Below are 23,793 nucleotides of genomic sequence, written 5' to 3' on the forward strand. Positions count from 1 at the left end.
AGCATTATTCACAATAGCCAAAAGGTGGAAGCAACCCAAGTGTCCATTGATGGATGAATGGATAAACAAACAACAAAAGAACAAAAAATATATATATATATAATTATTATTATTATTCAACATCAAAAAGGAAGGAAATTCGTTAGATGCTACACATGCTATGACATGGATGAACCAACCTTGAGGACATTACGCTAAGTGAAACAAGCCAGACACAAAAAGACAGTACTGTATGATTCCACTTATAGATTCCACTACCTAGAGTAGTCAAATTCATAGAGACAGAAAGTAGAATGGTGTTTGCCAAGGGCTGGGGGTGGGGGCGGAGGGTGGAATGGGAAGTTAGTGTTTAATAGGTACAGAGTTTCAGTTTTGCAAGATGAAAGAGTTCTGGAAATGGAATGTGGTGATGGTTGCACAACAAGGTAAATGTACTTAATGCCCCTGAACTGTACACTTAAACGTGGTTAAGATGGTAAATTTTATACTGTGTGTATTTTACCACAAAAACAATTAAAGAAGAAAAGCAGGTGATTTCCAAAAGGAGGCTGTGAGCTGGGAACTATGGGTCTACCAGCTGTCACATCTAGGGGGTATGGGAGAGCAAGGGGTGCCAGAGAAGGCTAGGGACTTCCAAGAAGACAATTTTAGCAAGGCCCCTGCTCTCCTGGTTGGCTAGAGAGACTCAAGGTCTCCCTGATCAGCATAGCTCCTGGGATTTCCCTGGTGGCACAGTGGATAAAACTGCACTCCCAATGCAGGGGGCCCAGGTTCCATCCCTGGTCAGGGAACTAGATCCCACATACATGCCACAGCTAAGAGTTTCCATGCCACAACTAAGGAGCCCTGGAGCCACAACTAAGGAGCCCTGGAGCTGCAACTAAGACCTGGCTCAACCAAATAAATTAATTAAATAAATAAATATTTTTAAAAAAAACAAACAAGCATAGCTCCTGCCCCAGAGAAACTACCTAAGGTCATAGTGTTTATTGATTTAGTCAACAAGTATTCATGGGGCATCTATTATGTGCCAGGCATCATGACACAAACCCTGTCCTTTTGTATCTTGCATTCTTTTAGGGGGAGATGCCCCCAAAGCAAACAAGAAAGTATAAAATTGAGATAGGAACCAAAAGTACACACCAGTATGATTCCATTAGATAGCATTCTAGAAAATGCAAAAGAATCTAGAGTGACAGGAAGCAGATCGGTGGTTGCCTGGGGCTGGTGGTGGATGAAGGGGTCAAGTGCCAAGGGCACGAGGAAAGTTTTGGGAGTGATGGAAATGTTCTGTATCTTGATTGTTGATGGTGATTTCATGGGTGTGTACACCTGTCAAAACTCATCCCACTGTACACTTTAAATGTATGCTGTTTACTGTGCATACATTCTATTTTGCTTGATAAAATATTGTCTTAGTTGAGTGATAAGCTACAAAGTAGTGGGTTTCTCAAAGGCCACATTTCAAGTGAGGCCTGAAGGAAGAGATGGGGCCATCTCGACAAGGATGGAGGGAGGGGAGGAGGGGGGGAGGAGTGTCCTAGGTGAAGGGAACAGGATTTACCAAGGTCCAGAGGTGTCAGGAGAGCCCAGCACATCCGGAAAGCTCAATGGCTGAGGATGACCAGGGTGTCCCAGTTGTGTCTGGTGGGCCTGGTGAAGGAGAGATGAGGTTGAATATGAGAGTGGATGGTTGTACTTTGTGCTGAGGGTGATGGGGTGTGGCTGAGGCTTTTTAATTTGGAGATTGACACAATCAGGTTAGCATGGGGAAGATTTCTCTGGCCGCAGTGTAGAGACGAATTGCCAGAAGGGCAAGAATGAGGGTTGGGGCCCATTACGGCGCTGTTGGCATAACACACGTGTGAGATGGAGGCCCAGATGAAGAGCAAGGGGAGTGGCGGCGGGGTCGGAGTGGAGAGGAAAGCCTCGGGGCATTTGTAATTGAGTAAATGGGGGTTGAAAGAAGGCAGAGGCAAGATGGACACCCAGGCTTCTGAACTGGGCAACCCATGGAAGGAGGTGGCATTTTCTGAATAGGAAACCCTGGAGGAGAAGCAGGTTTAGGGGCTGAAAGGCTGGGTCCAGGTTTGGACATTTGAGTCTGAGCTGCCTACAAGACAGCCTGGGCAGGTGTTCAGCAGGCCGTGGACACTCAGGACAAAGTCTGAGCTGGAGACTCCAGGAGGCATACACATGGGGTTGGAAGCAGGGGCTAGGGCAGTTTAACCTCCCAAAGATGCTCACAACATCATCTTCCATCCCAGGTGGTCCTTTTTAGTGACCTTGGCAACCCCCACCAAGCAGTGCAGTCCATTGCTCCACCCCCTTGAATCTGGGCGGATCCTGTGACTGCTTTGACCAGTAGGACGTGGGGATGGAAGGTTTGACCAATGGGACATAGGGATGAAAGGTTTGACCAATAGGACATAGGGGTGGAAGGCTTGACCAATAGAACACAGGGATGGAAGGCTTAACCAATAGAATGCAGGGATGGAAGGCTTGACCAATAGAACGCAGGGATGGAAGCCTTGACCAATAGAATGCAGGGATGAAAGGCATGCCCAGCCAGGTCCAGGAGTGGCCCTTAACTGTCCTGGTAGCTTCTGCTTCCAGGCTCTCAGAGGCCAGCCACCATGTTTCAAGTGAAGGTTGTCCAAGACCGCTGTTATGTAAGAAACCCAAGCCATGTGGAGACAAAGAGAGTGGTCGAGGAGCACTGAGGCCCAGCACGTTCCTGAAGAAGCCATTTTGTAAGTGAATCCTCCAAACCCTGACCCTGACTGATGCCACTGAGATCAGATGCAGGCTGTCTAGGTGAACTCTTGCTGGTACCCAAGAGCTGCACAGATTTAAGCTATTAAATCCGGAGATAGTTTGTTATTCAGCAAGGTAAATAATCAACCAAGACAATAGCAAATGGCCCACTGAGCAAGCGGATCCTGCGACAGGGGGACAGGTAGAGGAACGGGGGGTCCAGACTCACATCTCAGAATAATCCCAGAGCCAGGAGGAGAGCTTTGAGGTATGAGTGTCGACAGTATTGCTTCTTCTTCATTTTTACACCACTATTTCCTTCTAGATGGAGAGAGCTCAGATAGCATAACACTCGTAGCCTCTCTCTGCTCCTGCACCGACTCCCAGCCCCCACCCCCAGGAAGAGTTGCTCAATCCGGTTGGTCAATTTAGAAGGAGAAAGTGGACACGTGTGACTAAGCCCTTTCCTGCCTCTTCCCCTGCTCTGTTCCCCCCACACCAAGTTTTACAAGGTAGCCCTGCAGTTCCCTGTGCATCTCCCCTCTGTCCTGTGAACTCTGGCTACCTTATTCTCCCCAGACTCTCAGCATTGTTGCTCAACTCAGGGAGTCTGCCAGGCTCTGCCTGGGTCGCCCTTCCCTACACTGCGGCCTGGAAACTCTCTCCAGGCATTAAGCTGGAACAATCTTAAGGCTCACTTCATTTGTATCCATCCTTCAGGGGTCACTGTCCTTCCCTCCTTCCTTCCTTCCTTCATCATTGAACCTTGACAGTTTATGAGGTAGGTACTCGTAGCCCTATTTTATTATCCCCATTTTACAGATACACCGATATGAGGCAGGCACCAGCATTACGCTCATTTCACAGATGAGTAAACTGAGGCTTAGAGAGGTTAAGTGACATGTACAAGGTTGCTTAGTAAGGAGCAGGACCAGAACTTGGACCTGGTTCTTTGTTTCTTGCAGGATCTGAAACACTGCACTCTACTACCTCTCCAAATGCATGCCATAACCAAATGTAACTCTTCCAGGTCATTCTCCACTGCCCAGGTTGTTGTATTTCTGTGTCCTTATCTAAAACAATAGGGAATAAGAACCTGCCCTGCAGAAATAATAACATGAATGAGCAAGATATACTGACCTCGATATTTATTGCAGTTTCGTTTATAATTTTAAAAAACTGGAAACAATATGTGCCCATCAAGAAGAGGATGCTTAGGGACTTCCCTGGTGGTCTAGTGGTTAAGACTCCACACTTCCAATGCAAGGGGCGTGGGTTTGATCCCTGGTCAGGGAACTAAGATCCCACATGCCCTGCGGTGCTGCCAAAAAAAAAAAAGGATGCTTAAATACATTCTGATACATCCATACAATGGAGTGCTGCACAGCTGTTAAAAAGTATCAGGAAGATTTATATGTATTGGCATTAAAGATGTTCAGTCTCTCTCTATATATATACACATACATATATATGTAAAATGATAGTACGTTGCTTTTTAAAACAATCTATGTATCTATCGATATCTCCAGTCCCAGCAGGTCCATGAGGAGAGCACTGATCTGCTCCAGGCAGCCATTCAGGGACCCAGACTCCTTCCATCTTCCATCCTTCATCACAGCAGAAGGAGAAGAGAGAGAATAGAGGATCAGGTGTGGGAGATTTTTATGGGCTGGGCATGGAAGTGACAATCATTACTTCAACCATATTCCATTGTCCACCCTTCAGCATATGGCCACTCCTCACCACAGGGGAGGCTGGGAGATGTCGTCTAGCTGTATGCCAGTAGGTGGGCTTGGTGAGCATCTAGCCAGCCTCGGTTGCACCAACTGATACGTACCTTTTAAACCGATTCATATATTAAAAAAAATAAGTATGTGCATGGATATATTTTTAATATGGAAAAGCCTGGAAGGATGTGTTAAGCCGTTCCCTCTCATGAGTAAAAGGGAGACTCTCACTTTATATGTCTGTATGTTATTTTTCAAAATGATGGCACGTATTTTCTGTGATTAACACTTAAAGATTTGTATGGGACTTCCCTGGTGGTCTAGTAAGACTTTGTGCCCCCAATGGAGGGGGCCAGGGTTCGATCCTTGATCGGGGAACTAGATCCCACATGCATGCCGCAACTAAGAGTCTGCATGCTGCAACTAAAGATCCCGCATGCCACAACTAAGACCAAGCGCAGCCTAAATAAATAAATAAATAAATTTTTTTTTTAAACCACACTTAAAGATTTGTAAAATGATATTATGTTGCTTTTCTTAAAAATGGCTTTGAGCTACAGTAATCAAGACAGCATGGTACTGGCACAAAAACAGAAATACAGATCCATATATATGGAATCTAAAAAAAAAAAAAGGTTCTGAAGAACCTAGGGGCAGGACAGGAATAAAGATGCAGACATAAAGAATGGACTTGAGGACACAGGGTGGGGGAAGGGTAAGCTGTGACAAAGTGAGAGTGTCATGGACATATATACACTACCAAACGTAAAATAGATAGCTAGTGGGAAGCAGCCGCATAGCACAGGGAGATCAGCTCGGTGCTTTGTGTCCACCTAGAGGGGTGGGATAGGGAGGGCGGGAGGGAGACGCAAGAGGGAGGAGATATATGTATACATATAGCTGATTCACTTTGTTATACAGCAGAAACTAACACACCATTGTAAAACAATTATACTCCAATAAAGATGTTTTTTAAAAAAATGGCTTTGAGCCAACGGAGTTTAGAATTTTAAATGTTCACTAGGGGGCAGGAGAGATGTGTGTTTTGTGTGCTTCTGCTATTTGCTAATCGCCATTTACTACACTTCTTGCATAATTTCCTCCTTCAGCAGGCCATTTGTAACGTTTGCTGAACTGTTTAAGAAAATGACAGCACAGCTTCCCTGGTGGCACAATGGTTAAGAATCCACCTGCCAATGCAGGGGACAAGGGTTTGAGCCCTGGTCTGGGAAGATCCCACATGCTGCGGAGCAACTAAGCCCGTGCGCCACAACTTTTGAGCCTGCGTGCCACAACTACTGAAGCCCGCACACCTAGAGCCCGTGCTCCACAACAAGAGAAGCCACCGCAATGAGAAGCCTGTGCACCGCAAAGAAGAGTAGCCCCCGCTTGCCGCAACTAGAGAAAGCCCGTGTGCAGCAACGAAGACCCAACACAGCCAAAAATAAATAAAATAAATAATTTTTTTTTAAAAAGAAAGAAAATAACAGTGCCCAGGCCGCGCACACTGGTGGGCTTCAGCTATGGGCTCAACCATCCCATTTTAATCGGATCCTCAAGGCTGTGGTTGCTTATGTGTCAGGATTGAAAATGTGTGTGTTTCATACTAGCTTTCGAGCACCCAGAGCAAGAAGTCTGTTAACTTGCCTGAGAAAAGGCCAAAGTACCGTGAAGCCAAGGTACTGCCTGCTCTGCTGGGATCAGTCTGGGAGATGCCACGTTTAGATCAAGGAGTGATGACCCAGACATCTGTCCCCACCTGTTTGAGGATGTATGTGGACTCTTCCCCAGTCTCCTGAGCATGGCAACCAGATCGGGGATTAAACCATTTGGGGGCACGGGGGAATGTTGGGGAACTCTTGCTCACAGGAATGAATAATGAGCAAAATCTCAATGAAAACAAAACCACTAATGTCATCTAAAGTCACTAAAACATTTGTCTCCTCTATTTGGACTTTCCTGATGCTCTGAATCGGGATGAATACCCTCACACCCAGACAACACGGTGGGCACCCCCCGCTGGAATGTTCATCATAGCCAGTCTCATAGAAGAGTTTGTTGGGAACTGGGAGTTCCACCCCCAATTCCCGTGGATCTGCTGGAGACCAGGAACCAGGTCTTGTTTGTCTTTGTTCTTCTCATGAGGCCAGGACGCTGAGGACATGCAACCTATGTGAATGGAATGGAACTGCACTGAACAAATACGGAGCGTCATGTAAAATACTGTGGGGTACCTAAAGAGAAGTCTGGGTTAAGGAAGTTGTAGCAACAGTGGTTAAAACATGAGCCTGGGGGGAGTAAAGTTAAAAAAAAAAAAGTGTGGTGCAGACTGACTACTTACTAGAAGTGTGTCTCTGTGTAACCCGCTCAGCCAAGGGAGTGGAGAAGATGGACGTGGCTGCCCTCCTTCACCAGACCAGGAGGGTTAGACCCCAGCAGCTGTTTGGACTGTGTAACCCTATCCACCTGGCCAGCCCCGATTGGACCGGGGGTGAGCCTCTGACTGGAGCTGGGCCAATCAGATCATCTCTCTTGGAACTCAGGTTTGGGAATGAGCATCCTTCATGGGTCTGGTCTGTTAGCTGAGGTGGGAGAGGAAGGGACCTGGGGGTGAGTGGATAAGGGGCCGTGTGGGCAGTTCAGGTGCCGGTGAGGTATTGCACTTCCTGCCCTTCGGTTCTACCCGTGAGATACCTGCGTGCTTTCTAATAAATTCTTCTTTTTGCTGAGCCATTATTAAATTGGTATCTGTAACATGTGACCAAACAAATATTCCCTGATCTAGATCCCACCCTCCCAGGATTACTGTGAGGGTTAAAGCAGTGACCAGCCAGCCGCAAGCAGCCCTCATACCATTGCTACTATTATTAATGGACTCCACCTCCCCTTCTGATCTGCAATAATGATATAGTGAGGAGATCATCTCTGTCCTCAGGGAACTGACGATGTGGTTGGGGAGTTCAGGCGGGTACGTGTGAAGTGATTGTCAGCAATCCAATCTGAGATGAGCCCTGGAGCCACCAGTCTCCTTTGGCTGTTTTTATTCATTTATTTATTTATTTATCTATTTATTTATTTATTTTTGGCTGTGTTGGGTCTTTATTGCTGCACGCGAGCTTTCTCTAGTTGTGGCGAGCGGGGGCTACTCTTCGTTGCGGTGCGCAGGCTTCTCACTGTGGTGGCTTCTGTTGTTGCGGAGCACAGGCTCTAGGCATGCGGGCTTCAGTAGTTGTGGCACGTGGGCTTAGTAGTTGTGGCGCACGGGCTTAGTTGCTCTGCGGCATGTGGGATCTTCCTGGGCAAGGGATCAAACCAGTGTCCCCTGCAATGGCAGGGGGATTCTTAACCACTGTGCCACCAGGGAAGCCCCAAAAGCCCCTTCTTAAAAAGGCTCTCTTAGCAGGCTCCTGGCCACCTCGCTGTCCCTTCCACCGTGGATTTTGCAGAGCTGTGTAGTGGTCATCTGGTTCATCGTTCCCTGGACTGTTGGGAGAGGGCCCAGAAGCGCCCTTGCAGGTACTGATTGAGTTCCTTCCCTGTGTTGCTGCCATGTACATAAGCCAGACATGGTCCTAGGACTAATAATGTTTTTCATTTTCTGTATCTTATGATGTTTTTTTTTACATTGAAATTTTATTTTTATATTACTTATTTATTTTTAAATGAAGTATAGGTGATTTACAATGTTGTGTTAGTTTCAGATGTGCAGCAAAGTGATTCAGTTATGCACACACACACACACACACACACACATATTGAGTATAGTTCCCTGGGCTATACAGTAGGTCCTTTTGGTTACTTATTTTATATATAGTAGTGTATATATGTTAATCCAAAACTCCTAATTTATCCCTCCCTCTCCCTGTCATCTTTGGTAACCATAAGTTTATTTTCCATGTCTGTCTCATGAAGTTTTGACATCTTAAAATTCTTCCTGGCTTGGGAGAGTCTAGCCAATTCTTGGCGATAGGAGAGGGAACACACCTTTCATTTGCAAACCAACCCATCCCCAATCACCTTATGAGAGGACATGCCTGCCTTCATATGGTTCTCTAATTTCTTGTATCTGTTATGTAACTCTCACACACCAGACCAATATTTCCTCTGCCCTAAGTTATCCCAGGGCCAGGCAACTAGAGTGCACCCCTTTTTCCAGAGCCCATTGGAATTATTCACACTAGTCAATCCTAAACTATTTACCCTGCCCTGCCTTGCCTTTCCTGAAAAAAAAAACCCAGTAAAGACGCTGTCCTAAGCTTTCCTGTCACTCCTGCTTCTGCCTCCTGACCACCCTGGTGCTCCCCATGTGGTCCTGCATGGTATGGTGTGCCCCCTTCTCTCAGGAAATGTAAGTAATAAATTCTCCTCTCAGCGGCATTGGCCTCTGCTTGTTGTCACTCAGTCACTTCCATAAATTAAAATCCCATGGGTACAAATGAGACAGTCCGTGCTTGTAGGAGCTCACAGTGTCCTGAAGGGGACAGACATTAAACAGATACAAGAAATTAAAGAACTATATGGAGGTGTGTGCTATCAAAGAGACATATAGGATTCTGCAAGGCTCTTAACCCTTCAAGATGCCAAGATGAATGTCCATGGATTTTGCCTCATCAGCATCTCTTCCCCAGATATTGCTTTGAGCATCACCCGTCCCCACTCCCAGTTGCTGGTTCTGTGTCACCCACTCCCCAGGTTTCTTGCATTTGGTGCAATTCTCAGGCCTGGCCGATTTATGCACCCTACTCCCCCACCCCTTCCCTGCAGTCATTGGCTCAGGGACAGGCATGTGACTCAAACTAGGCTAAGGAGAGTCAGCTGGTACCCAACTCAGCCACTGCACAGAGAGAGATCAGCTGGGAATAGAGCCAACGCAGAGGAGTAATGTCGTAGTTTCAGAGCCTAGAGGTAGCTGTTGGTCCTGGCTGTAACCCTGGTTTGCTAGTTATGATGTCCAACAAACTCCCTTTTTGCCCTAACTGAGCTGAACTGGGTTTCTGACAGTGAAATCAAGCATCCTGACCAGTACAGGGAACTGGCCCTAATGGAGGGCGGGAGTCAGGGAAGGGTTTCCCGTAGAAGTGGCAGTTAAACTGAGAAGTGAAAGATGACTAGGGATTAGCCAGGTAGAGAGGAGGGAGAGAGCATATTTTAGACAAAAAGAGCAGCATGAGGGAAGGCTGTAAGGTAGGAAGAACAAAGCTGTAGTAATTTGTTTGCTTTCATTACCTTGCATGTGTTCTATTATAGCTATAAACACCTTTGATGAATAACCTTTATTAAATAAGCTCCATGACCCTTATTAACTAACAGTAATGTCCATTTATAAAGTACTTTTAAAAAATTATTATTATTTATTTTATTTATTTATTTTGGTTGTGCTGGGTCTTGGCTGCGGCAGGCAGGCTCCTTAGTTGCGGCTCACCGGCTTCTTAAGTTGCAGCACATGTGCTCCTTAGCTATGACTCACCGGCTCCTTAGTTGTGGCATGCGTGTGGAATCTAGTTCCCTGACCAGGGATCAAACCTGCGTCCCCTGCATTGGAAGGTGGATTCTTAACCACTGCACCACCAGGGAAGTCCCTATAAAGTACTTTATTGTTTGAAAATGTCTCATCATTTGATATGTCATGATTTATTGAATATATTTGGTTCCACTCTCACGAACCCCTGACTGGGCCTACTATTCAGACTGATTTTCTGCTTTGCACCCAGACTTTTGGACCTAAAAGGATGACTCAGAAGCCTAGAAGGATTGGGGATGGCTTTGGGAGTCGGGGGGAGGTGGTCTGGGGCCAAGGGCCAGTTTTGCCTGACGATGCAGCTGCCACGAGAGCTGAGCAGTGCGGCTCTGGCTCAGAGCAGCCATTCATCAGCTCGAAAAGAGAGATGAATTTGTCAATCTTTGGCTTTGCCTTTGACCCCTAGAGAGCTGGAACTGAGGACTCTGGAAATTTGGCCGCCACCCAGGGCCAGCTCTCAGTTACAGAATCAGTGAGCCCGCCAGAGTGTGCCGGCAGATGCGAACAGGAATCTCTGCAACGTCAATTACCTTTCCTTCTCCCTCCACCTCTTCCAAACCCTGTTCCCATCACCAGATTATTTATCTGAGGGAAGCAGGAGGGAAAACCGAGTTCGTTTTGTGTTACTTCTTTGCACTCCATCTTGGGCCAAGAATAGCGAGCAGGGGCAGGATGTGAACATCTGTTGTGTTACTAAAATTTGTTGTTATTTATACTTGCATTATATGATTTAACTTTGACTCCCCAAGTTACAGACTCTTTGGAGGGAAGAATCGATCGTGCACATTTTTGTAGGGCCCATAGCAGCTCACACAGTGCCTAGCCCTAAGTAGGATCTTTGATTCTTAAACCAATGACTTTTTCTGAACTCGTCGCCGTGCTAGAAAAGGCCCACAGCTGAGACCCAGGCTGGAGGATAGCCTGGTCCCCATTTGGGGGTCAAATGAGTAGAGCAGGCAGGGGTCACTATGTCCTAATGGGCTGGACCCAGACGTTGGCAGGGAGACTCTGGGCCTCTGGGGACACTGAACCTTCAGGGGAGTCTGGCCCAGACCTGGCCAGGTGGCTCCTGCCCTCAGGGACTGCTGAGTCTCAGGTAAGGGGACAGGTCAGGTCAGGCTGAACCCCTAGTCAGGTCAGTCCCCGGCCTGGAGCCTCTGGGAGGGCAGGGAGCACTGGCCAGGTGACTCAGCCAGCAAGGGCTGCCGAGACCCAGATGGAGGGAGGGAGGGGGGATTGGTCCCAGGCCTTGGCATGAACTATGGCCCATCAAGGGGCTCTGAATCCTGGGTGGCGTCGGTCATAGGCCTGGCATGGAGGCTAGAGTTTGTGTGGGAGCTCTGTGTTCCAAGTTGTGAGGGGGCATACCAGGCCCTGGGCAGGGGAGGGCACTGAACCCTGGATTGGGGTGTCAGTCCCAAGCCATGGTATGGAGACTACAGGCCAGTAGCGGGGGGCTGGGGGAGGTGGCTGAGTCTCGGGGGAGAGGGTCACGATAGGCTTTCAGCCAGCAGGGCAAGCTGAGTCCTGGTTGGGATCAGACTCAGGCTTTGAGATGGAGACTCGGGTTCCACGGCAGAGGAGGCTGAGTCTGAGGTGGTGTCCAACTCCAGGCCTTGGCGTGGAGGCACCGCGCGGGCGGGAGACGCTGAGTCCCAGGTGCAGGCGGGGTGGGGTGGGGGGGTCGAGGGGTGGGTCCCTCGCCCTGGCTTGGAGACTCCGGGCCGGCAGGGGGCGCTGAGCTCGCGGCGGCGCGGCAGCCGCCCGGCAGGTGGCGCTCTGGCCGCGGCCGAGGCCAGCGGGCGGGCGGCGGCGGCGGCGGCGGCGCGGCGCGGCGCTGCGGCCGGCTCGCGGGCCCGGGGAAGCGGCGGCGGCGGCGGCGACGGCGGGAGCGGAGGAGGCGGAGCGGCGGCGGCTGGCGGCGGGAGCGGCGGCGGCCCCGGGCGGGCTGGGGCGCCGCTGGCCGAGCGCACAGGCTGCGGCCCGCGGAGCCCGCCATGCCGGCGCGGGTCTGAGGCGCGGCGAGCCAGGGCCGAGGCGAGCGGCGGCCGCGCCGGCCTGTGGCTCCGCAGCGGCCCGGCGCGGGCCCGATGAGCGGCGGCCTCGGCCTCCGGCGCAGCCCGGAAATGTCCGGCAAGATCGAGAAAGCAGGTGAGACGCGCGGCCGGAGCGGGGCGGCCCGTGCCCGGGGCGGGCGGGCGGCCGGGCTCCCGGGGGGCGCGGGCCCGTCGCCGCGCCGGGAGCAGAAGTGAAAGCGCCGCCGGGCCTGCCGGGGCGCGTCTCGGGCGGGCGGCGGGCCGGGCCGCGCGGCGCTCCCCGGGGCGCACGGCCGGCGGGGGCCGGGGTGCAGGCGCAGGGCCCCGCGGCCGGACCGGTCGGTGCCCGCCGCTCGGCCCGCGGCGTGAACTTTGAGACAACGGCTGAGACCGGGGACGGGGCAGGGACCGCGGCCGCGTGCCCGAGTGGCCCGGCGGCGGGCGGTCGTCTTTCAGGCAGTGAACAGAGCAGAGCCATAAAATGTGTCATTTCTGATGAGCCTCGAGTTTATATTTAACCAGAAGTATCCACTTCGGAGGCTTCAAAGGAAGTGGGCAGGATGTGTCTGGGCGTTTTCAGGGCGCGGGCGAGCTCTCCTCTGGTATCAAGCTGAGCCCTGGAAGCGGGGCTTGTGGGGAGCCAGTTGGATTGGGGGTGGGTTAGAAGTCTTGATGCCAACCCCATCCCTTTGTGTGCTTCTAGAAATCTCGGAGCCTCGCCTTCCGGTTAGCTGGGTTTTGCCCTGACGGGGATTAGAGTCTCCAAAGATTCTACTCGGGCCGTGCACCTGGGGCCCAGAGCTTAATTAGCGACACCTTGCAGGGCGCATCCTTGAGTCGCAGGTGAGGGAGGCGGGCGGTCCTGGGCTCCCTAGCGGGGACATCACGGGTTGTCATAACCTGGTACCTTGTCATCATCTTGGCAGCCAAGCTATGGAAGGTGGGAGCTTAGGGGGATGGATAGGGGGAAGGTTACACTGATTTTGGAAGTTGCTGGTTTCCCAGGTTGAACCAGGACACTTTTCGGAGAGGCGCCTCGGAAGTGGACCGAGCCGGCCGTGTAACTTGCAGGCTGTGGCTTGAGCACAGGAAGGAAATTTTCGTCGCCTTCTTTGAGGGTTTTCTGTGTATCCGGCTCTGTGCTGAGCACCTTAAACGTATGCCTTATTAAATCTTCGTAGATTCTCTGTGACAGAGAACGTGGTCCCGGTTTGACAGGCTTCGGGGCTCAATGGCTTTTCGTAGGCCGCCCGGTCAGAGGAAAACGGGCCGGGCCCTGATGCCCTGCTCTCTGAGTGGAAGCCTGGGTGCCCTCCTTGGGGGCAGGGCCCTTGGCTTCAGGTGCTGCTTCTTGGGTATTTCTGTCACTGTTCTTCAGGCCCAGGGCTGTGTCCAGTGACCAGGAGTTTCCTCCTAGCACACATGCCGTTCCAGAAATACCTCTGGTTAATATGTGCAGTGTTTCTCAGGATGCGTCGCGTCTCTGAATGGTATTGATGGGAAATTTGACTGGTTTATTTTAAAAATAGCATTAACAGGGTTTTGTCTAATTATAAGGATAATTGAAAAATTGGTAAATCACGAAAAGCCAAAAGAGCACAATGAAAAGCACCTGCCACCCCACGGGCTGCTTTCCACAGCTCAGCCCTCTCAGATGAGCTGTCACGTGCATCCCCTACTCCCTGGAGAAAGGAGGCCTGAGGCCAGTTCTTTTTGGCCCAGGTTATGCCTGGGCATCTCCATCTGCTGGGGGCTGTAGTAGATGCAGAAGCCAGGGGTGCCTGCCTTCGGAGAAACTTGTCTGTGGGTGGGAGAGCTGGCCCCAGCATCACCCCTGGGCTGCCAGGCCTCGGGAACTGTGGGGCAGCAGGAGGCGGGGCCCGTGGGCACAGGTGAGGGGTGGCCTGTCCGCTGAGGGCATGGGGAAGGCTCTGGAGGAGGGCGAGGGTGCCCCACGTGGAGGTGGGGGAAGAGGCCAAGCAGGGGTTGTGGAAATCTCAGGAGGAAGATGCACGTGGTGGGAGGCGGCTGCGCTGAAAGTGCTGAGGTTGGCAAGACCAGAGATGGCACCTCACGTGGAGCTAGCGGGAGGTCTGTCCTTCTAGTGTGAGGTCTTCTGCTGTGATTCACACACAACTGTCAGGGAAGCCTGGGACACTCTGGAATGAGGGGTACACCTTCTCGGTGGTTTCTTCTGGTCATTGTGGGTGGCTTTCAACTTTGCATTTTGATGAGATATCCCATTCAGTTTCTGTTGGAGTTTTCTAAATGGACCTACTGTGAAGTCACCCGCAAAGTGTTTCTTAAAGGAAGGGTCCTTAGGTGAAGTGGCGCCTCCTGTTAGCAGGTGAACAGTCTTTGGGAAATTACAGAGCCTGACACCCAGTCAGTGCTCATTGTTGTTAGGTTTCGCTGTTTTCTGTTGACTTGAGCAGAAGAGTTGCTTACATGTGTTCACAATCTCCTCTCTGATAACAGGACCAGTGCTTTCACTTCTCAGGGCTTAAGGGAGCCAAGGTTTTTTGAGTGTAAAAGAAAACTTTGTGCATCCCTTACAGCCCCGAGACTCTTGCCCATCCTTCCCACCTGATACCTCTCATGAGCCGCAGCCTCTTCAACCTCTGGGGGAGACCTTTTTGAATCTGTCGTGCTGCTTTTCAACCTGTTTACTTACTGAGCAGTGCCTGTCTGGGATGGGGGTGTCATACATACTGTCCTCCTAGGAGGGCCTACCCTTCTGTAGGGACCAGATTGGCTGTCTTCGGTTATCTGCCCTGGGCCAGTGGGGGATGAAGACAGTCTGGGTTCCAGAGGGTGGCACAGGATCAGCTTGCTAGCTGGTTGGGCCAGTCCAGTTAGGCTTGGTGGAGAAGGGTTGAATTTGGAAGGCCAGGAAGAATGCTGGAGTGGAGGGGGAGGCTCCTTGGTGTCTTCCAGAGATAATGGGGAGGCGGGGAGTGAGTGGAGCCAGACAGATTAGGGAGCTCCCGGGGTGAGCTTTCGGGATGGCCTGGCAAGGATAAGAGGCGCTTCCCTGGGAACTAAGAGGGACTTGTTCTGGAGGACCCACGCTGGCGGGAGATGTGTGCAGTGCTGAGGCCACTTTCGGGGACCAGTGAATCTGGTTCTGGCGTGTACGCAGTGATGGTGGGTCTCAGTGTGCTCGTGCTTAACTCCCAGCAGATGCACTAAGTGGAGGGAATTGAAGCCTTAATGCTTCTGGAGCTGAAACACCTCTCTTGCCTGGTGAACAGAGGTGACAGACTGGTGGCTGTGGGCTGGATTCAGGCAATAGATGCGTTGTGTGTGATCCATACATGTTCTTGGAGAAAAAAGAAAGAATTGATGGTCAGTATTTAACAATCAGGAAATGACTCACAAATCTCAGGTTTCTGGTTCTTTTGGAAAATGAGCAGCTCTAGTAACCCTGGGCGCTTGTTCCTACGAGGCCACTGTGGCGGGGACCTCCCACTCCTGCTGCCAGCCCCAGTACTGATTCCTGCTTCCCACTTGGACTGTTGACGTTTGAGTTTGCATCCCTCTCCTTGTGGAAATCACTCGTGTTTGTTTGCTTTTTATCTGGACTTTGAAGTCTTTGCCCCATTCCTTCATGGATTCATTCTTTGATCCCCTTGCTTGGCACCGATCGAGCTCCTGCTGTCCGGTGCTGTGCAAGGCTCTGGGGAGCCAGCGGTGAACTCGGCGGGCATCATGCTGCCACACAGGCCTTACCTCTGGCAGTGTGGGGAGCGCTGGGGGGGTTACAAGGGATCCCATCAGACTCACGGTGGGAACTGCCTCTGTGATGGGCTGAGATTTTCAGGTGAGCCGTTAGCTGGGTGCAGCAGGGGGGCGTAGGGAAGAAGGTGGCCTCAGTTTCACCGGTTGTACTCATCAGAGAGTCTCAGGTGCTCATTCCTCAGTTCATTACCAAATAGTTTTTCCAGAACCTCCCAAAGGCCCAGAGTTTCTAGTTCATCCCAGTGTTTGGGATACAAGAAAGATTTGTGCTTCCTGGGCCATACCATCCAACTAGGGCAGACAATAAAAGTAGATGTCATGAAGATATAAATTACGCAGGTTTTTCTATTTGTTTGTTTGGGTGGGGGGTCTTTCCCTGCTGTGTATTTCCAGCAGACCACTGGCAGTCTGTCTAGGAGTTTCATCAATTACCGAACCCTCTGGCCACTCTCTGGGCCCCCTGTGGCCTCAGGCTACTCCGAGGGGCTGCTGAAGCGGCAGCAGGCGCAGCCAGCGCCCTGCCCAAGGACTGAGTCAATGCGGTGTCTCAGACTCAGGTGCTGTGTGTTTCAGATGTGTGAAGATGCTTTCATTATAAATTAAAATGAAAAATTCACACTGTCTGCTGTCATAGTAACTTTTTGTCCTTATGTATTTTCTCAGAACAGATAAAAAGTACAAGTGCAGTCTGTCACATGAGGCTGCACATTTTTGGCCTAGGAAAGAGTCCTTGTAGATCAGCGGTCACTGTATTTTGATCAATTTTAAACTCCTCTCAAATTTTACACTTCCTTTTTTCCCCCACAATTATCCATCTTTGCGCTCAAAATGTATCCAGTCAATAAATACAGCACTCTTATGGCACCTGCTAGTCATTCATTCCCTCACTCCTGTGGCACTTACAGCGACCCTCCACCCTCCTCGTTGGCAAACACTGTGCCACCTTGCGGTGGCCTGGAGCCAGCAGGAGCCTGGCCCTCCCGGGCTCTCGGTCCAGGGGTAACATAAAGACGGTCTTGAATATTTGTGCAGTTTCTATAGTTTCCGCCTGGAGTGCATTGACAGATGACCTCATTTCAGTTGATCCCTAAAACAAGTCCTGAGGACTAGAGCAGGGCCAGTTATCCCCGTTTTACCCTGAGGGCAGTTCAGGCCCGGGGAAGGTTGGTGATTTGCCCAGGGTCACAACCCTGGTGCGGTGCAGGGCAGCGGGGCGCCCACCTCTGCTCCGACTCCGCCAGTCCTTTTCCAGAGCACCGCTTAGAGCTTCCCATGTTGCTGGAGACGCAGTAACTTTATCTTAATTATTGTTCGTGTTTCTAAGTTTCTTTTCTGGTGTTACAAAAAAAAAAAATCTCTGTTAAGTTAGGGTAGGCCAAATGCAGTCTTCAGGCTGCGTGTGATACTGATATCAGCGGCAGTACTGTAAGAAGATAAAAAATAGGGCAGATGCAGGCTAAGTACGTCTTAAACATCAACCGCAGCAACCCCAGGGTTTCCTGGTCTCCTGAGCAGCTGTTGGCAGAGGTGGTTTGAATGGGATTCCTTGTAGCCAGCAGACCTGATAGGAGGCCTGTAAAGATGAGTCATGTATGAGTTTGCAGAAAAATCATCCCCCAAACCAGCCCGGATTGGAGAATGCCTTTGAGCACAGGGCCGGCTGGGGCTTACCTCAGTCCAGCTGAATGTGTTCCCGTTGCCATAATAAGATGACGCGCTGGAAGGAGTAGCGGCCTGGCCGGCCCCTCTGCTACCGCACCCACGCGGCCCCGACCGGGCGCCCGGCTGCCGGGACAGGTGTTCCTCTGACTTGTCATCCACCTTGCCCTGGAGGCTGTTTTATGATTTAAAAAAGAAACAAACAAAAAACCAGTTTGTGAATTATTAAGGGATCTGTCATCTTAGTTTGTGGTCACTTGCTTTAGACCATTTGACCATTTACGCAATTGTGACCTTGGGAGATTCGTTCCCTTTTCTGGGTCTCATTTTCTCCATCAGTGCCATGAAGCGGGGAGAGGGAGAATCTAAAATTAGTGCTTCCTTGTTTTGTTTTGTTTTAAAGCATCAGGCCTTTTATAACATATAGGAAAGCTCTTAGCCAGCCGTCAGTGGGGAGCACTTTGGACACAGCAAGTCCTTACCACTCAGCTGTGGCCCCTGAGGCCCCTCCTTGGATCCTCCACCAGCACAGTGTGAAGACCCACTTCCTGGGTGCACTCAGCCTCCTCTTCCAAATCCGCCTTCCTTGAGGCTCTCCGTGCCTCCTCTTCCTCTAGTAGATAGTTAATTCCGTGCGAAGACCCCAGATAAACCCTTTGGATAGAACAATATTGTTCAGCTCGTTCAGAAACCAAAGCCCCAGTTTCCTTTCCTCAAGTTAAAAATCAACAAATACGGTCTCAAATAGACCGTTAGCCCCTCGAGGGAGTGTGCCTGTCTGGCCTACCACGGGGTTGCCGTCACTGTACCTACAACGTAGTAGGTGCTCAGAAACTATCTACTAGTGAATTTAATTCATGTTGTTAAAGAATGAACTTAGGTTTCTGATTCCAAGCCTCAAAATGAACTTTAAATGGAGCTTCTTCTGGGTTTTGAATTGCCAATTGAGATGTTTCTTGGTAAGTTAGTAGGACCAATACTCTGATAAGCGTACGCAGTTAGTTGGGGTTCTGTGTTAACCATATACATTGTGATCAGTGTTCTTCCGAAAATTGATGAGGGACTGAGATGAAATTCCCAGAACACTCTGTGGGGAGAGCTCTAGGGAGGGATGAGAGGCAGAGGCTCGTGCAGCCCGGATAGTCTGGAGCTCCCGTTGTGACTCTGAGTGGTTCTGGGGGTGCACAGGAGTGAGGTACTCTTAGGCGGTGCTCATTCGCGTCAGGCAGTTGTGATTTTGCCTTTTTCATTTACAAACCACAGCACATGCCAGCTCTGCTCTGCCTGCCAGTGTGGCCAGCGCCATGATGGGAGGCCCTGTCTGTACTTGTTACTTTTTTCATTTGTCCTCTGAGCGTTATTTCGGACCAGCTCCCTGCACTGTCAGCTCTCTGTTTATGGGTGGTTGTACAGTACACGCTGTCTTCTAGGGGCTGGAGAGGCAGGCTGTTGGTGTTCTGCTGGCGCCCCCTTTCTTCTGTATCAAGGGGTTTAAGCAGAGTCTCTCTTGCCACTTCGTCCTCTTTGTGAGTGAAGATGCAGTGGAGAGACTTACCTAAATGGATTAGAAATCTGGCATCAGATGGTCACAATTCCTCTTTCTCCCCACTTTTTTTTTTCCAGGCTGTGGTTTGGAAGATAGACGATAGTTCTCTGAACCTGTCCTGTCGTGCAGTCTGGACTGCATCTTTCTAAAATACCGTTACTATGTCGTAACAGTTCAGACCCTCCGTTCCCATTGGTCCCTTAAAGATGCTCTTTCTCCTTTGCTTTTCATTGGCTTGCTGGCTCCACACAGTCATTTTACGGCAAATTAAGTTTCATGATCAGGAAACTCTACCTTGCTTTTACAGTGTAGACGAAATGGAGCTGTCAAACCCAGGGTGGTGTGTGGTGCCTCCTGGGCCGGGCACAAAAGGGCGGAGTTCAGGCATTTGGCGTGGACTTGACTGGACGCACACTGTGCTGTTAAGGATGGGAGCAGCCCGTGGTCCCCCTGAGCAGAAGTACGGTGCTTGTAGCCTTTGGAAGAAGGAAGGCGTGGACATGGAATGAGAAGACGGGACAGCGGAAGTCCAGTGGAATGAGATGGCGCCGCATAGCCACTTAGTTGGCCCAAAACAAGCAAACAGAAAAACAAACAAAACCTCTGGCTTGCAAACAATGGTTGTATTTATTTGCTGGGTCTGGATGATCACGTGTGCCCTCTCTCCTTCAAGTGACTGTGAATAAATAGATGGATGGTTGTGCATGGGTCATGGATTTAGCTGCTCTCAACCTCTCCTTTCAACGATAAATACAAATAAGAGTAGTAGCGAACGTTCATTAAGCACTTACCACGTGCTGGTACCGGGCTCTGTTCTGTGTATTTTACACACATGGTCTCCTTCAATCCTCACAACAGGAGAAAGGTACTGTTACGTTCTCCTTCTACAGAGGACAAAACTCTGACACAGAGCTTTTCTTTTGTGCGTGGGATCCTGAGATCCAAAATAGCTGAGATTTGCCTATGGTCGTACCAAGTTGGGGCCAAGACAGGACTAAAGCCCATTTGATTATGTCCCATTTATCCATATTTTCATTGGCTGTGATGACATTGGACATTGTTCTCTTGGCTTTTGTGACTTGGCTCAAAATGAGCGTCTACATTTCCAGGGACTTCTCCGTCACTGAGGTGGCTGCTACACTGAAAGGGCCACCTGATAATGTTGGAGGGGATGCTTGAGATGGATGACATTGGTCCCCTGGCTATACTGCTCCAGCTCTCAGGGGGCCAGGAAGCCCTGCTTCTTGCTGGGTGACCTTGGGCAAATTGCTTAATCTTTCTGAGCCTCTGGTGCCTCTGTTGTAACCTGATGGGCGGGGGGGTGGGGTGGGGGGGAACCCATTTCCAAGCCCTTTCTAATGCTGATTCTTTGTGAGTCTAGTCTGCAGTATAAAGGGCGGTGTGTGTTAGTGTAGTTTTGTTGGTTTTTACCGACACTAGTGTTGGAGGGCATGTAACTGTTCATCATCATGATAAAACTTACATGATCCTTTGTAGCTTTCAAAACACTATTATAGGCATCAGTTTTTTTGCTCTTGTTTTCGGTTTTGTTTGTCTGTTTTGTTATTAAAAGGTATTAGAGTAACACAGCATTTTTCCCAAATGAGAAGGGTGACTGCTTACGATTGTTGAGTACTTCCTGTGTCCTTGGGAGTTTTACCTTTTTATTTTTTAGTTTTTTAAAATTAATTTATTTGGCTGCAGGAGGATCTAGTTCCTGGACCAGGGATCGAACCTGGGCCCCCTGCATTGGGAGTGGGAGTCTTCTTCTTTTTTAAAGATTTATTTTATTATTTATTTACTTAATTTATTTTTGTCTGCATTGGGTCTTAGTTGCAGCACGCAGGCTTCTCTCTAGTTGTGGAGTGCGGGTTTTCTCTTCTCTAGTTGTGACGCGCAGGCTCCAGGGCGCGTGGGCTCCATAGTCTGTGGCACTCGGTCTCTAGTTGAGGCGGGCGAGCTCAGTAGTTGTGTCGCGCATGGGCTTAGTTGCCCCGCGGCACGTGGGATCTTAGTTCCCTGACCAGGGATCGAACCCGCATCCCCTGCACTGTAAGGCAGATTTTTTTACCACTGGACCACCAGGGAAGTCTCTCAGAATTTTACCTTCTGATACTTGTATGATCTAATTAGGTCTATTGTTATAAAGAAAGAGATGGCAAGTGTTGTGCCATTTGACAGCTGAAGAAAGGGAGGCAGGTGGCAAGTTGAGTGAGAGGTAGAACTGGTTGGGGAACTTGGGTTTCCTTCATCCCTTCTCTTCCCTGCCTTCGTGTGTGCTCCCCTGGTCCCACTGAGAGGCTGGATCTGGGGTCTGCTGCTCTTCTACCACAGAGCCACAGGGAGGCTGGCTGGAAGGCACTGTCATTGTCTTTGGTTGGAACCTGCTCTGGGATTCCCCTGGGGCTTTCCAACCTCTCTGCAGGACTGTTAAGGTGAATTCACATCTGCCTACAGATTTATGAAGCAGCTCCTGCTTTTTCCATTATAGAGGTGGCTTAAAAAGTACATTTGCTGAAAATATTGCAAGGGAATCTACTTTGGATGTAAACCAGTGGGAAGTAGCCCTTAGTCGACATAGCTCTGTCCACCCACCTACACACTCACCCATCCATACATGCACCCAACACCTCTTCATCCATACAGCATTGGCTGAATGCTCACCAAGTGTCCAGCAGCCCTCCAATGCAATGAGGGTACTGAGAAGTTTGGAGGCATCTGTGCCCTTAGGGAGTTGAGAATCTGGCCACCGCATTTGCTGTGTGCAGGAGACTTTTGATCTAGCTTTCATACTTTTCTTAACACTCATCCATGTTAGAGGCAGCATGAGCCTGGGCTGGAGGTCAGGAGACCTGCTTCATGGCCCCTGGGTCTGCAGGGGTCCCTCTGAGCCCTCTGAGCCCTCAGTCTCCCCATCTGTGAAGTGAGAGGGTGGACTCATGGAGCAGGGATGGGGAGCTTCGACTGAGTCCTAAAGCTGTAGTTTTGGATCCCAGCTCTCCCGTGGAACAGTGGAATCCTGGGCAAGTTGCTTTGCGTGTCTGAGCCTCAGTTCCTTATCTGTAAATTGGAAAAGGATTATAACAGTGCCTACCTTATGGTGTTGAGAGAGGGTTAAATGAGATGATGTACAGTAAAGCATGTTAGCAGAGTCTTGACACAATAAACATTAGCTTTTGTTCCTACCTCGTGTCCCCTTCTGCTCTAAAATTACCGTTTCCTTTAAAATGGTCATATGGTAAGTGAAGTTCGGACCTCAGCACTCACAGAAGAAGGGGAGGTCTCTGGCTATTGAGGTATTTCCTTGCAGGGTGTCTGTCTGTCTGTCCGTCTCTCTCTCTCAAGTTGAATTCCAGGGAATAGGTTTTTAGGACTAAATAATAAACCTCCAAAGAGATAATTTTTTTTTTTTTTTTTTTTTTTTTTCTTTCTTTTTGCGGTATGCAGGCCTCTCACTGTTGTGGCCTCTCCCGTTGCGGAGCACAGGCTCCGGATGCACAGGCCCAGCGGCCATGGCTCACGGGCCCAGCCGCTCCGCGGCATATGGGATCCTCCCAGACCGGGGCACGAACCCGTATCCCCTGCATCGGCAGGCGGACTCTCAACCACTGCGCCACCAGGGAGGCCCCCAAAGAGATAATTTATGGGAAGAGTTGATGGCATTTCATTTCAACTACACACGTGGCCCCAGCACGTGCAGTAGATGGAGGAAAAGTCCTGATTATATCCTTTTGTAAGTCTGTCTGAAAGGAACGGGCCTGTGCTCGTGGGCAGCGGCTTATGGAGCAGGGCTGAGCAGGTCACCAGCAGGTAGGCTTTTGCTCCATCCCTAGAGATACCACCTCAGTTTCTCCTTGTAGGGGTGACTCTCAGGGTCAACAAAACCATCTTTATTCAACACTGAACGTGAAATCATCACGAGATGTTGCTTTTGTTTTGTGACAGCTAAAACACCACAAGCCGTTCAAGGGCCTTGTGTACAGGTAACTTACAAATTGCATTGAACGTGGCAAGTGGGGTGGCTTCATACCCTATAGTCCCCTTCCTTGATTAATTTTCACAGTTGAGATAAATGCAGAAATTCTAGTGTATTGTTCTGAGTCTTCCTTAACCTGTGCTCTCTTGGGCCTTTCTGATAAGTGAAAGTAAATGTGTGTGGTCTGCTTGCAGTTTTGTCAGTTCAACTAGCTCAAAGCACACAGCTATTTGCAGAGAGACCAAAGCCCAGCCAACCCTTTTCACTCGCTTCAGTCGCTTGGTCCTGGACCTCATTTAATTACCATAACCCCACCAATGTGTGCTTCTGCCTCAGCTTGTCACGAGTACCTTGCAAATACTAATTCTCTGAGGTCATCAGAAAACCAGAGGTGCAGATCAAAAGCATGCTTTCCTGCATGAGCTCTCCTTGTTTTATTCTGTTTACGGGGAGCTGTCTGTTACTTACCCTAAATGTGCAAGATTGTAGAATGAAGTTTTTATATTTGACCAAGATAGGAATTGGACTAGGAACCTGGGCTCCGTTTCAGGCCTGTGTTGCAGGGAGGCCAAAGTACTGGTCCCAGCTTGGTAGTGAAATGCACCTGCTACTGGGGAAGTTGTGTAGACTAAAATCATCTCGGGGAACATATGAAGTCACTGTCACCAGGAATGCTTGGAACTGTGGCATTTTTTGGATGATGGAGAGAGAACCAGCCTGAGTGTCTGGAGCCTTCCCTTCTGGCCTGGCACTGTCACAGATGTGCTGTGTCCTCTGTGTTCCTTGAACAGGAACAGTGGTTCTTGAGCTTTTTAAGATCCTAAGTGCTGCGA

At 49.9% G+C, this 23,793-nt stretch overlaps 1 protein-coding gene across 9 annotated transcripts in view; it reads left to right on the forward strand.

Annotated features, from left to right (window-relative positions):
- Positions 1 to 2,551: 2,551 nt before the first annotated feature.
- RAPGEF1 (Rap guanine nucleotide exchange factor 1) overlaps positions 2,552 to 23,793 on the forward strand; it is a gene marked incomplete at its 5' end in the record, with an annotated part of 157,688 nt that continues 136,446 nt past the window's right edge. For 2 of the 9 annotated variants that reach the window (XM_082617298.1, XM_082617302.1), the window contains 2 exons: positions 2,603 to 2,753; positions 7,885 to 8,000. In XM_082617298.1, the coding sequence (XP_082473424.1) occupies positions 2,689 to 2,753; positions 7,885 to 8,000 (181 nt within the window). Of the gene's footprint in view, positions 2,754 to 7,884; positions 8,001 to 11,963; positions 12,154 to 23,793 lie in introns of those variants that run through there. The other 7 variants (XM_082617301.1, XM_082617306.1, XM_082617300.1 and 4 more) reach the window with 7 other exon arrangements.

This window comes from Mesoplodon mirus, assembly GCF_964341445.2.
Source record: "Mesoplodon mirus genome assembly, chromosome: 1".
In the NCBI taxonomy this organism is placed as follows: Eukaryota; Metazoa; Chordata; class Mammalia; order Artiodactyla; family Ziphiidae; genus Mesoplodon; species Mesoplodon mirus.